Raw genomic sequence first — 14324 nt, forward strand, 5'->3', positions numbered from 1 at the left:
CTTTTTGAGAAAGTTCAATCCATTGTATTTTGAAAACGGCATGATATTTTGCTCACTGACCAGCCGCGAGTTGCGGCTGTAGATGAATAAAAGCACCAGCGCTCCAACGGTTGAGTCAGTGGGAATGTCGATTCCTAATCTTTACTCTCCTTAATGGGAGCCACATTACAATGTAAAAATCCCCATACAAAAGAGACAGTTTATTGTTAAGACAATGAAAATCACCAATGGCAATTTCAATTTCGAGCAAGTGTTACAGTGTTATACATACATATATGTCAGACACGTAGAAACACCTAGAAATGACACAATAAACTTTTTTCAACTATCGATGAGAAAATTAATTTAACAATATTAGTGTTGTGCTTTTAACAAAACGTCCACCACTTTACTTGCGTCACAGCGTGGATACAAAACAACTATAGATTTTCAACACGTGCACCAAAAAGTTGAGTCGGCACGCTCAGTTAGTCATACTGTCAACGTCACAATTTCATCACTGGCAGGAAATACAAAAATAATCCTTTACAATAAATATGCAAAGAGTGCATTCTTTTAAATTTACGCTCTCCGGCAGACATATAACGTCAAGTATTTAGATTGTGGAAAGATTTTGTTATCACGCCTTCGATTGTAAAATGATCCGATCAAAAATTTACCTAAAAAATTGAAAAACCATATTGCAAACGTTTTTGCCATTGTTCGTTTCAATGGAAATTTTGACTTCTACTGTTAAATACGAAAAATAAACAATTATGTAGGAACGAGTGACCAAAAATGCAATTCAAAAAATTGGAAAGGAGAAAAATTGAGTGACAATTATTGAACTGATGTATTTCAAAACCTTTTCACATTGGGACGTGCTAAGTTTCAATGAAGTCAACACAAGACTCTAAAATTTAAAACAATTTGTTTATATTTTTCTGTAGGGTTAAGGCTATGGGTCATATTTTGACGACTTGTGTCGATAATAATTCCCTTCCGTTTGATAGCATTTTGCTACACTAAGTGAGTAAGCACTCGTCCGTCTGCAGTCGCCGGCGACGCACGTTTTGAGATATTATAGCTCTAATCCAGAATGCAAGGAGAAAAGAACAGGAGTGCGAATCAAACGTCTCTACCATGAGGGCCTGTTCTTACGGAATTTTTGTATTGGCTGTTATCCATACATTGATACACGTGAGTCAATACTGTAATTTACCAAACAAGGAGTCATTACTTATAGTTCTTATTTTTTTTAATTGTTTTTAGTTTTTTTTATAAAATGAGCCTGCACTATAACTAAATTTGTATTGACTTAAAAAAGGTTGATGTAGACTCACGTTTGCTTTGATGCAAATATTCTTAATTTTATTTGTGAAAAAACTGCGTCACAATCCAGTTGGTTAAAACTGAAATGTTGTGTGATTTTACTAACATAAAATAGACATGAACCTGCAGTAAAGTGCGTTTGACCAGGTTAATATTTTCCTCTGCCAATTAACAGTCCTTCGTTATGTCTCATATTATAACGCCCAAGCTTCAACCTTTTGATTAGGTGACTATGCTGCGCTCAAAACTATCAGCATGATTTTAAAACTTAATCAATTTACAATTTCAGAAATCATTATTTCCTACCCTTTAAACTTTTTGTTCGTAATTTTGTTATTCATGCAAAAATTATGATTGTTCATTTGGAAGAAAAATACAATTTCTATGTTCAAAGTCTCCAAATTGTAGAATTTATATAATTATATAATTTAAAAATAAAAATAATTGGTTGATTTTTTTCTGGAGTGAGATATCACTATTTGCATTTAAGTTCAGACACTCGTGTCGTCTCGGCTGCTGCAGGGCGTACTGACAGATTTTGCTGTTGCTGAGACGCGAAGGGAGCAAAGTAACCTGCCGTGCAGGTTGCATACGCGGACAGGTGGCCCCCATAGTATAATGCATTGGAAGAAGTTTTTAAAGGATATATTTATAATGAACCATGAACAGTAAATTTTTTTACGAAAAACAATGAAAATCTTGGTATAAATAAACTCTTTGAAAATCACTGTCATATATTGAACTTTTCGTTATTTGATAAATTTGTCTCGTCAATACAAAAACTTTTATGCTTCTCACTGCACTTTTTTAAAGACTATAAAAGATAGTATTTGAATATATATCAATAACGTTAGAACAAAACAATAAAAATGGTGAGTCTTCTTTGACAGTTGCATATTATAAAAATTAAATTAGATCAACTTTCAAACCCCTTTGACTTTCTGACGTCCAACCTTTTTATCAGGCTTGCTTGACTGGAGAGAACAACAAACCCCTTCTATTATTCCCCCCTTTTTCTGCGCATAAAAATATTACTGCTCACATGGTGATGCCAAAAACCATTCTTTTATCGCGCATCTATAATTCAAAAGATTAAACGTGGGTCGAGTGCGGGGGAAGCATTGAAAATATTATTTCAATTCAAATATCATGTGATCAAAGAGAAGGAAAAATTAGAGTTAAATCTGCAGCAGACGAAGATTCAGAATGACTGTACTATTCATCAGCACTTAAATAGCCTTGAACTCGTTATCCGAATACGCCTGCCCGGGCAATTCTGCACTGCTTGGTTGTAGAATACCATCAAGTTAAAACGCAAATTCAATATATGTAACAATCGCTACTCTATTATGAGAAATCTCCAAACACGCCACCCCCCCCCCCCCCCCCAGAAAACTCTATCACATAAATCTTTACTTATTGTTAAGTGTTCAAATCACAATTTAATTTTGAAATGTCACATAGGATTTTGCAAGGTACAAAATTTAATGCTGACAATTAATAGTTGTTGGATCATTTTTTAATAAAGTGAATTTAAGTGACAGTTGAGGATGAATTTTTTATTTCTATATTTGGTTTTTGCAGGGCGCGCTCGCTTCCTATCCAAGACGCATTCCTTGTATGAATGAAACGACTCCGTTTCGTAAGTAAAGAGACAAAAATAAAATAAATAAATAAATTTGTTGTTAAATCATTACAGCAAACACACTTACAACATCATTTGATGCCGAAGGTAAGTGGCCCTTCAGTGGGCTGGGTCCCTGTGCGGCCTGGTGCGCCCATGTTATCCGTTCGCGGTGTTATTGGGACCCGGGTTTCAGCATTCGTGCTAGTGCAGTGCGCGCCCTTCCCGGTCCTCGGACGGACAAGGATAATAAGAGCAAAAAAAAAAAAAAAAAAAAAAAAGTCAATTTCATTCGATTGGCCAACCAAGCTGAAATGTGATCTATTCACCAAATCTGAACTAAAATTTTACACAACTCCTCTTGAAAAATGCTCCAATGAAGAAACAATAAAATTCGATATAAGCCCGTGTCGAACCGCTACTGAATGTAGCTGCAATAATGAAACTTACAGGATTCCATACAAGATTGGGTGTATAAGTAAAGTTTGCTTAAAATTCTACTCCAAAGCAAAAACAAGAAGCATATGCTCAAGTTTTTTCAAAGTTGAACTCGAAAAATTTTCAATCTCCACATACGAGAAAGAATTCAGGTAAGCACTTTTTGTGTTCCTCGCAGAAAATGAAGGAAAACATAACTTTGCTGTACAGTATGTTTGTTCTGGGTGCTAGTATCATTTTTTGGATTGCATTAAGACGCATGAACACCTTTCTGACATCAAATTCGTTTTCTTAAGCTCTAGCTGGATCTGTGAAAAGAATTTGATTGGAACCAAAAGCATCAATACGACTACCAAAATAACTTGATCAGCATGCCATACATGTTTTTCTTTCTTTTCTATATTTTCAGCAAGAACGTTTTTAACACTTCATATGCGAAGTCAATAAATTAATTTAGTAGATTTTTGTAGCATGAAAGATACCTACTCAGCAATTATATATTATACCATCTTATCTTTTGTATTGAAAACGGCAGTACCAAAAGCTATCAGTGGAATTTAAAATTTTTAAATTTATGAGTCTTCACAGCCGGAGAAAATATTACTAAATATTAAATGATGTGTGGTAAAAAAATAAAAAAACAATTTCCTAACTTTGCAGACGAGAACGGGATCAAAAAATATATGGAAATTTTGATGTGGATTTCAAACCCAAATTGAGGCCTCCATTAAAGGTCTATGTACAAATGATAGACGAAGCAAATCACATCAAAGCATTTACCTTTGATAAAAATAAGGCGATTAGCTGGGACATAATAGCAGTGCAAGAGGCAATTAATATTTTTGAAATTATCAAATAATATAGCGCGGTTATCATACTTTTTTTATTTCAGGAAGACGGACACTCTCAAAAGTCAATGAATGAATCATGCGAGTTGGTAAGAAATATATTATTTTATGTATTTTATCATATCTACTGATTTTAGTATAATTAAATTCACCCCAAATGTTTTTTCTTTTTAATTATAATTCAATTGTTCTGCTATGTTAATATTATAAAAAACGTTAAAAGCTGATCTTTCTAGGTGTAAATGTGTGCAAATCATTTCCCTCTTTCTATATAGTTAAAAATAATACATCGTTCGTGTACTCACGCTCAGTTCCAAGAAACCAAATTAAACTAGTAATAGTTCGTTTCTATTTTTTACTTATCGTCAATAAGTAAGAGCAGCGAATAAGAATACTGCTAGCTGGGTAGAGAGATTCTTCATGGCGGAGTAACAGGATTTCTGATCGATTTTCGGATCCTACAATGTCTAAAATCTTTATTCCCGAAACAAAGAATGCAGATCTTGTGTTTAATTGAGTTATCTCTGTTAAATTAAATTTTAAATCGTCATTCTTCGCTAAAAAATTCCCTATTTATTTGCCGATCAGGATAATTCTGCCCACGACATTTCCAATGTTCGCTGTAGATTTGGAAAAGCTTCAATTCTAGGAAAACAAGTTGGATTCAAGGCAAGCCATAAATATTTTGAATTCTGAAGAAGATTTAACCAAACATATCAATCTTCCAGGTTTTAATTTTTGATGAGGAATGCACCATTTCTTATAAGATCATTGGCGGCGCTGTCTTTGAATGTACGTACGTGCAGTTCTATTATTTGAAGAGCGAGCTTAACATTTTGTCAATCTCCAGTCAAGGTAAAGAATTGCAGCGAAAATTGCATTGAAGAGGAAACAATGCCTAATGCAACAAAACCAAACGAGTACACTCTTAAACTGGTAATTCCTTTGAGCGTTTTGGCATCAATTTCATTATTAGGCATCATGGCAAAGAAAAGGTCATCTATAAGGAGAAATCTCAGATGCGACAAAAATGCTTATCAAGGTAAAAAAGCGTCCAAAACCTTTTTAATGGTAATTTTATGTGTGAACCTCAACCAGATGGGTGGAAAGCGGAAAACAGTGAAAAATTTATACCAAACATTTTCTCGTACGCGTTCCCTTAATGTTCAGTGGCAATTTTGAGCCGCTCATCCTGTTAAAGATCAGCGCAGAGTATTGAACCATTATAAAATATTTAGTTCCACGTTTTTTTTTTACTATTTTTCCACTTGCTCGCAATTTTGATCTTGTTTAAAAATAATCTCATACTAACTTTCTCAGCGAGATAAAGGAAAGAACTAGACTTTCCTTAAAAATCGGTGACTAGACATGGCTCTAACTGTTGTTCAATCATTCATGTGATATAAAAATATAGATTTATTTTATGAAAATTCTTATAAAATTTGTTCCTAAAAAAGCTTTTAGATGCTTAGTATGATTTTTAAGTCAGACTAAAAAAGGAGATCAAACAAAGCATGTTGAGTTTGGCTACTTTCACGTACAATAAATGATCAATCTCTTTCATCTTTTAACACCCACAAATACGATGTTTTTATTATACTTTATTTTTCCCTTTGGTAGAGATTATCACAATTTCCCTATAATATTTTCAATCAAATCAATGTGTTAGACCAATTTGCCTCTTTGCTTAATTCATTTATTTTGTTTGCCTGCAAGGAATATCTTGTATGAAAGAGGGAAAGAAATGAAAAAGTGACACATAATATACTTTTTTAACTTGATTGATTTAAACGACTTTCCTCCCAACAAAGAATGTTTCAATTATAAGACCATCTAATGGTTTCGATTTTTATGTCTATATTTTTAATCAGGATTGGAAAATCCTCGTTCTCCGATGAACAATTGGAATGGAAGCAGAATGAATCTTAAGTTGGTGCTGATTTATTTAAAAAAGTCTGAGCAGTTCATGGAGGCTGTCAACGAACTGAAAAAACTCCTCTGCTCGCAATTTCCCACAAGTGAAGTAGGAAGATTAATTTTCTTTTCGTAAGCAAAGTAATTTTTCAACGAAATTTAGGTCATTGATATATTTGACGAGGACTACGAAAAGGAATTCAACATCCACGGATTGCATTTTATCGCAAGGCTAACTCGAGAGGAATATGCGAATTCCAACGTCAAGATTATTTTGATCCACAGCGACGAAACTGTTCATCTCCTGCACAAGCGCGGCAACCTGGTTGAACGGGAGGAAAACGAGAAGCTGATTCATTTCGTGAACAAGGATCTGATGGAAAACCCATGCCAGTTGAAATACAACAAAGTGTACAACGTGTGCCTCGAAAAGTTCCCTCTCACCCACCCAAACCAGAGGCTTTATTTCAACAATCTGACTCTCTATCACTTCCCGAAACACTCTGAATTGCTCTGCAGAGATCTTTGCAAGTAGGCTTAATATTGCACAGCGAATTTTAAATTGCTCTAACGATTTGTTGCAATTAATATTTTGCAGATGTTGCAGTGTTACCAACGTATGAAATTTCTGGAAGTTGGAGAGTAAAGTGACGATGATTTTTACAGACGTGTGTGAATATTTTTCCACAGACAGTTAAGCATTTACGTTCTTGAAGCTAGTATTAAAGTTTTTTTTCAATTTTCTGTATTTTACTTCCACGGTACAGTTAAACGTTTTTATAGTATTTATATTAGTGTATGGTCAGTTTATATAAGTGCCATAATCTCCAGACGAGGCATTTGTATTTTTACATTTATATGATGAATTTTAATTTAACTCAGAATAAAACTAATGTGATAGTCACTCTTATATTTTATTCAAGTTTTATCATTTAAGCACGATGCAGTCTTCTTACCCCGTATGTAGTGCGGGTCTTAATTTGAGATCAAAGTTTCTAGAATATTCTCGTTCGCACTAAATCTCTTCCTAGCCGGAGGGAGAACATGTTGCTGTGACTGCTCCGGTGCGAGTCTGATTGTGCAGTAAGGGACGTAAGGGTGCACTGCTTATCACACACCTTGACACTGCCACCTGGCGATACAGGTTTAATGCAAACTAGTTAATAGGACAGTAGTGGCGAGAAGGCGCCACACCATAATATCGCTGTATGTTAATCAAGTGTGAGCCAAGGAAGGGGACCAGCGCCGGCCGAGAAAGCCACGAGGTAGAGGCAAACAAAAATAATCGAAAGTCAACCAATTCATTTCACACTTTGTGCGTCGCCCTCCCTTAAAATACAAATAAATTTGATTCAACAAAAATAAAAAAAACAGTTAATTAGCATTAAGAAGGAATTGAAAATTATTTTTTACATGTGGTACAAAAGTAGACGCTGAGGAGGAACGTGGACATGGCCATAGCTACCTAATAAAATTAGCGATCCTAGTTCAAATTTAAACAATCAAATAATTTAAATTCCTTAACAAGAATAATTGAAATAATTATATCTGAAGCAAACCCACTGGTGCATCCGCAATGTAGACGGAGTGCTTCCACTTGCGTGTGTCCAACGAGTCGAAGTGATCTTGGAAAAGGAGCTGCCCTTTGCAGACAGGTTTTCCGTTCACAATCGTACTGGAAGGTCGGCACTGCTGAGCTGCTGCAGAAGGTCGTTTAGTGGTGGCCGCAGCCGGCAGTTTCGGAGCCGGAGGACGAGGCGTTGCGGCGGGAGCCACAGGGGCGGCAGGCCGTGGCGGCATTGGCGAGCTGCCCCCGGCACTCAACTCCACTCCAGGCCATGTTATATTTTCGGGCACTTCTTGAACTGCTTGGTTTGGAAGTGGAGTTATGGCTGAATGGCCCAATGTTAGTCAAACAGTAAAAAATATAGCTTTATATGATTGGAAACTTTGGAGGATTGATTATGAGAGATCTGATATGAGAGAAAGAGATCTCGTTATTTCCTCATTGAAAATTATTTATATGCAGGAAATATACTGTCGAAAGGAAATTCCACAATAATAACTTTGAGTTGTGATATATCTCGGTAACATGAAAGAGGCATCAGTCAACAATACGTTGCATAAAGACATAATTCGATTGGTAGCGAGTTATCCTAAATTGGAGTTTTTATGGCTAAAATTATTTTTGTACGCTCAAAAATGAAAATATTGTAATAAAATTTCTGATACTAATCTTATTACAACTACAACTTTTTATATTTCTACGTTGGTTTCCCCTTATGTAATCTTTGGTTAAATAAACTTCCTTGAGCTTTACAGCTACTAACTTGAAACTTCTAAGAAACATATTGACGATAAAAATGTATTTTCGTGCTTGTTCCATTGGACTATCGAAGCAAGATTAATTGTTCCGGAAATGCCTACTTTCAAGAGTGTGGTTTTCCCCTTAAAATGCCAATTTTCCTAAATCGTATCTAATCAGACCCTATACGACTGATATTTTAATCGACATGCGTATATTACCATTGACCCTGAAGGAATGTGGTCCTGAAAAGTGCAGCTTGCCCTTGTGCTCAACGGCAAGTTTGTAGTTGATGATGTCACCTTCCTTGAGAACTTCGTGAGGAAAGAAGAAAACCCAGAGGCGGTTGCTGTGCGCTTGGCGGAGTTCCTTGGTCAAGCTGGCTGTTGTGTCCGAAATGGACAGCGGCTTATTCACGTTGGCCAGAACCATATTGCAAACTTTTTTGCCGTTGTTCGTTTTAATGAAAATTTTGACTTTTGCTATTTGACATGAAAAATAAACAATGATGTAGGGAAGAGTGATTAAAAATGTAATTCAAAAAATTGGAAAGGAGAAAAATTGAACTACAATTATTGAACTGATGTAATTCAAAATATTTTTCCAATTGAGACGTGCTAAGTTTCGATGAAGCCAACTCAAGACTCTAAAATATAAAACAATCTGTTGATATTTTTTCGCTAGGGTTAAGGCTATAGGCCATATTTCGACGACTTGTGTCGATAATAATTCACTTCCGTTTGATAGGATTGCTACACTACTCCGAAGTGAGTAAGCACTCGTCCGTCTGCAGTCGCCCGCGACGCACGTTTTGAGATATTATAGCTCTAATCCAGAATGCAAGGAGAAAAGAACAGGAGTGCGAATCAAACGTCTCTACCATGAGGGCCTGTTCTTACGGAATTTTTGTATTGGCTGTTATCCATACATTGATACACGTGAGTCAATACTGTAATTTACCAAACAAGGAGTCATTACTTATAGTTCTTATTTTTTTTAATTGTTTTTAGTTTTTTTTATAAAAATGAGCCTGCACCATAACTAAATTTGTATTGACTTAAAAAAGGTTAATGCAGACTCACATTATTTGCTTTGATGCAAATATTCTTAATTTTATTTATGAAAAAACTGCGTCTCGATCCAGTTGGTTAAAACTGAAATGTTGTGCGAACCTTTTTATCAGGCTTGCTTAATCGGAGAGAACAAACCCCTTCTATTATTCCCCCTTTTACTGTGTATGCAAATATGATTTTACTGCACACATGGTGATGCCAAAAATATTTCAACTATCGTGCATCTATAGTTCAAAAGACTATTCATAACAAGTCTGAGTGGCTCACAGTATTTGTAAATCACATGCACTGCGTACGCTTGTAAGGCAAGTAAATGCATTAAACGTGGGTCGAGTGAGGGAAGCATTGTAAATATTATTTCAATTCAAATATCACATGTGATCGAAGAGAATGAAAAATTAGAGTGAAATCAGGAGCAGACGAAGATTCAGAATGATTGTACTATTCATAAGCACATAGCCTTGAACTCGTTATCCGAAATGCCTGCCCGCGGAACTCTGCACTGCTTGGTTGTAGAATACAATCAAGCCATAACACAAATTCAATATGTAACAATCGCTACTCTATTATGAGAAATCTCCAAACACGCCACCACCCCCCAGAAAACTCTATCACATAAATCTTTACTTAATGCATGTGTTTAAATCATAAATTAATTTTGAAATGTCACATACGATTTTGCATGATATACAATTTATTGCTGACAATAAGTATGTAGTTGCCTGGATCATTTTTTAACTAGTACATTTAAGTGACAGTTGAGGATAAATTATTTATTTATATATTTGGTTTTTGCAGGGCGCGTTCGCTTCCTATCCAAGACGCATTCCTTGTATGAATGAAACGACTGCGTTCCGTAAGTAAAGAGAAAAAATAAAATAAATAATTAAATTTGTTGTTAAATCATTACAGCAAACACACTTAAAACATCGTTTGATGTCGAAGAAAACTTAATTTCATTCGATTGGCCAACCGACCTGGAATATGATGTATACAACAAATCTCAACTGAAATTTTACAGTGCTGGTCCTGAAGAATGCCTCGATGAAAATAAAATAGAGCAATTTGCGCCCCCAATAAAATTCGATATAAGCCCGTGTCGAAAATCTCTTGAATGCAGCAGCATTAAAGAAACTTTTAGGGTTCCATACCAGATTTGGGATATTAAACCTTTAATTAAAGTATGCCTGGAATTCCCATCCCCAGTAAAACAAAGAAGCATATGTTCAAGTTGTTTCAAAGATGAGAGAAAAAAATATTCAATCTCTGCGAACGGGAAAGAATTCAGGTAAGCGCTTTTTGTTTTCCTCGCAGAAAATGAATGAAAACATAACTTTCCTGTTCAGTCTGTTTGTGCTGGGTGCTTGCATCATTTGATTTGAATTTTTGGATTTCATTAGGGTGCATGAACACCTTTCTAACATCAAAATCGTTTTCTTAAGCTCTTAGCTGTATCTGAGAAAAGTTTTTCATTGGAACCAAAATAACTTGATCGGCGCGCCTTATACATGTTTTTCTTTCATTTATATATTTTTAGCAACAAAGTTTTTAACACTTCATATGCGAAGTCAAGAAATTAAATTAGTAGATTTTTGTAACATGAAAGATACCTGCTCAACAATTAGATATTTAACGATATTTAATTTTTGTATTGAAAACGGCAGTGCCAAAATCTATTAGTAAAATTTAAAATTATTACATTTATTATTAGTCTTCACAGCCTGAGAAAATATTACTAAATATTAAATGATTAGTGATATAAAATAAAATACTTTTTTTTAAAACTTTGCAGACGAGAACGGGATCAAAGAATATATGGAAACTTTAACGTGGATATCGAACCCAAACTGAGGCCTCCACTCAAGGTCTATGTACAGATGATAGACGAAGCACATCACAATAATGCATTTACCTTTGATAAAAATGAGTCCATTAGCTGGGACATAATAGCAGTGCAAGAGGCAATTAATATTTTTTAATTCCTTTATCAAATAATACAGCTCGGTTATCATGCTCTTTTTTATTTCAGGAAGACGGAAACTCTCAAATTTCAATGAATGGACCATGCGAGTTGGTAGGAAATATTATTTCTTATATCTTATTATTTCTACTAATTTCAGTATAATTAAATTCACCCAAAAATGTTTTTTTCTTTTAATTATAATTTATAGCTATTCAGCTGTGATAATATTTGAAAAACGTTAAAAGCTGATCTTTCCAGGTGTAAATGTGTGCAAATCATTCCCTGCTTTCTATTTAGTTAAAAATAATGTATCATTCAAGTACACACGCCCAGTTCCAAGAAACGTCATCAAGCTTGTAATGATTCGTTTTTATTTTTTACTTATCGTCAATAAGTAAGAGCAGCGAATAAGAATACTGCTAGCTGGGTAGAGATTCTTCATGGCGGAGTAACAGGATTTCGGATCAATTTTCGGATCCTACAATGTCTAAAATCTTTATTCGCATAACAAAGAATGCAGATCTTGTGTTTAATTGAGATATCTCTGTTAAATTAAATTTTAAATCGTCATTCTTCGCTAAAAAATTCCCTATTTATTTGCCGATCAGGATAATTCTGCCCACGACATTTCCAATGTTCGCTGTAGATTTGGAAAAGCTTCAATTCTAGGAAAACAAGTTGGATTCAAGGCAAGCCATAAATATTTTGAATTCTGAAGAAGATTTAACCAAACATATCAATCTTCCAGGTTTTAATTTTTGATGAGGAATGCACCATTCCTTATATGATCATTTACGGCGCTGTCTTTGAATGTACGTACGTGCGGTTCTATTATTTGAAGAGCGAGCTTAACATTTTGTCAATCTCCAGTCAAGGTAAAGAATTGCAGCGAAAATTGCATTGAAGAGGAAACAGTGCTTAAAGCCACCAAACCAAACGAGTACACTCTTAAACTGGTCATTCCTTTGAGCGTTTTGGCATCAATTTCATTATTAGGCATCATGGTAAAGAAAAGGTCATCTATAAGGAGAAATCTCAGATGCGACAAAAATGCTTATCAAGGTAAAAAAGCGTCCAAAACATTTTAAATGGCATTTTTTTGTGTGAATCTGCCAGCAAAATTTTTCTCGTTGCTTCATTTGGGTAAAATTTATTATTATTTTTTTAATGCAAGGAATTTTCTGTGTGAAAGACTGAAAGAAATGAAAAAAGTGACACATATTCAAATTTTAAATTTGATTGATTTAAACGACTTTCCTCCCAACAAAGAATGTTTTAATTATAAGAACATCTAATGGTTTCGATTTTTATGCCTACATTTTTTATCAGTATCAGAAACTCCTCGTTCACCGATGAGCAATTGGAATGGAAGCAGAATGAATCTTAAGTTGGTGCTGATTTATTTAAAAAAGTCTGAGCAGTTCATGGAGGCTGTCAACGAACTGAAAAAACTCCTCTGCTCGCAATTTCCCACAAGTGAAGTAGGAAGATTAATTTTCTTTTCGTAAGCAAAGTAATTTTTCAACGAAATTTAGGTCATTGATATATTTGACGAGGACTACGAAAAGGAATTCAACATCCACGGATTGCATTTTATCGCAAGGCTAACTCGAGAGGAATATGCGAATTCCAACGTCAAGATTATTTTGATCCACAGCGACGAAACTGTTCATCTCCTGCACAAGCGCGGCAACCTGGTTGAACGGGAGGAAAACGAGAAGCTGATTCATTTCGTGAACAAGGATCTGATGGAAAACCCGTGCCAGTTGAAATACAACAAAGTGTACAACGTGTGCCTCGAAAAGTTCCCTCTCACCCACCCAAACCAGAGGCTTTATTTCAACAATCTGACTCTCTATCACTTCCCGAAACACTCTGAATTGCTCTGCAGAGATCTTTGCAAGTAAGCTTAATATTGCACAGCGAATTTTAAATTGTTCTAACGATTTGTTGCAATTATTATTTTGTAGATGTTGCAGTGTTACCAACGTATGAAATTTCTGGAAGTTGGAGAGTAAAGTGACGATAATTTTTACAGGCGTGTGAAAATTTTTCCACAGACAGTTAAGCATTTACGTTCTTGAAGCTAGTATTACAGTTTTTATTTTCAATTTTCTTTATTTTACTCTTACTTACTATTAAACATTTTTATAGTATTTATATTAGTGTATGGTTAGTTTATATAAGTGTCATAATCTCCAGACAAGGCATTTGTATTTTTACATTTATATGACGAATTTTAATTTAACACTCAATAAAACTTAGTCACTATAATTTTTTATTCGTGTTTTATAATTTAAGCCTAACCTGTTTATTTGTTAGGAATATCCAGAACCCAGCTGGCCCATAACACAGTAAACAAAGTTGAACCCAGTATCAATCATTTATTGCTTTTGCAACAAAATTTTCCAGCATTTTATCCTGCACAGTTGTCAAAAAATAGGAAACAAATTTCATAAACACATATATGGCAATGATAAAAATGCAGGAAGAGAAAAAAGAGCAATCAAAAATTTAAAAAGTAATCTCCATTATTAAATTGATCTTGACCATAATATGGCTGTATGATAATACAGATTTTGTAATTAAATTTCTCGTTATTACCAAATAATAAGTCTATTTCGAACCAGTGATATTTTAATATTTTTGAGAAGATAAAATAATTGAATGAATTTATTATTAAACGCATATATGCGTGCGACACTAATCCTATACAATCAATTCTTACAAGTCTTCGCTGCTGTTCTTAAACTAATTCTTTTTACTACACATTTCAAAATATGGTATTTTTCACACTGTTCTCCACAAAATCTACATTTACAAATCTCCTGAGGTTCATAATGGTACA

At 34.6% G+C, this 14324-nt stretch overlaps 2 protein-coding genes across 2 annotated transcripts; both read left to right on the top strand.

The window, feature by feature from the left end:
* Nucleotides 1-1033: 1033 nt before the first annotated feature.
* On the top strand, nucleotides 1034-7039 carry LOC135946994 (uncharacterized). The gene is made up of 12 exons (XM_065495537.1): nucleotides 1034-1179; nucleotides 2896-2953; nucleotides 3011-3043; nucleotides 3213-3525; nucleotides 4034-4202; nucleotides 4266-4310; nucleotides 4810-4890; nucleotides 4950-5013; nucleotides 5072-5263; nucleotides 6093-6244; nucleotides 6299-6666; nucleotides 6734-7039. The coding sequence occupies exons 1-12, from the start codon at nucleotides 1123-1125 to the stop codon at nucleotides 6756-6758; spliced, it is 1557 nt and encodes a 518-aa protein (XP_065351609.1). The 5' UTR covers nucleotides 1034-1122; the 3' UTR covers nucleotides 6759-7039.
* A 2194-nt stretch (nucleotides 7040-9233) lies between these two features.
* LOC135946595 (uncharacterized) lies at nucleotides 9234-13768 on the top strand. The gene is made up of 11 exons (XM_065494882.1): nucleotides 9234-9378; nucleotides 10312-10369; nucleotides 10426-10801; nucleotides 11306-11474; nucleotides 11543-11587; nucleotides 12085-12165; nucleotides 12225-12288; nucleotides 12347-12538; nucleotides 12806-12957; nucleotides 13012-13379; nucleotides 13447-13768. Exons 1-11 carry the CDS (start codon nucleotides 9322-9324, stop codon nucleotides 13469-13471), a joined length of 1587 nt encoding a protein of 528 aa, XP_065350954.1. The 5' UTR covers nucleotides 9234-9321; the 3' UTR covers nucleotides 13472-13768.
* Nucleotides 13769-14324: the final 556 nt, after the last annotated feature.

Source organism: Cloeon dipterum, chromosome X (genome assembly GCF_949628265.1).
Source record: "Cloeon dipterum chromosome X, ieCloDipt1.1, whole genome shotgun sequence".
Lineage (NCBI taxonomy): Eukaryota > Metazoa > Arthropoda > Insecta > Ephemeroptera > Baetidae > Cloeon > Cloeon dipterum.

Bases quoted from the DNA above. Each gene is read 5' to 3' on its own strand.
- LOC135946994 (XM_065495537.1), top strand. From the start codon at position 1,123: ATGAGGGCCTGTTCTTACGGAATTTTTGTATTGGCTGTTATCCATACA. The intron at 4,311-4,809 runs GTAAGAAATATA...TTTGCCGATCAG, and splicing joins TGAATGAATCATGCGAGTTG to GATAATTCTGCCCACGACAT. The intron at 5,014-5,071 runs GTACGTACGTGC...GTCAATCTCCAG, and splicing joins TGGCGGCGCTGTCTTTGAAT to TCAAGGTAAAGAATTGCAGC.
- LOC135946595 (XM_065494882.1), top strand. From the start codon at position 9,322: ATGAGGGCCTGTTCTTACGGAATTTTTGTATTGGCTGTTATCCATACA. The intron at 12,166-12,224 runs GCAAGCCATAAA...TCAATCTTCCAG, and splicing joins GAAAACAAGTTGGATTCAAG to GTTTTAATTTTTGATGAGGA. The intron at 13,380-13,446 runs GTAAGCTTAATA...ATTATTTTGTAG, and splicing joins CTCTGCAGAGATCTTTGCAA to ATGTTGCAGTGTTACCAACG.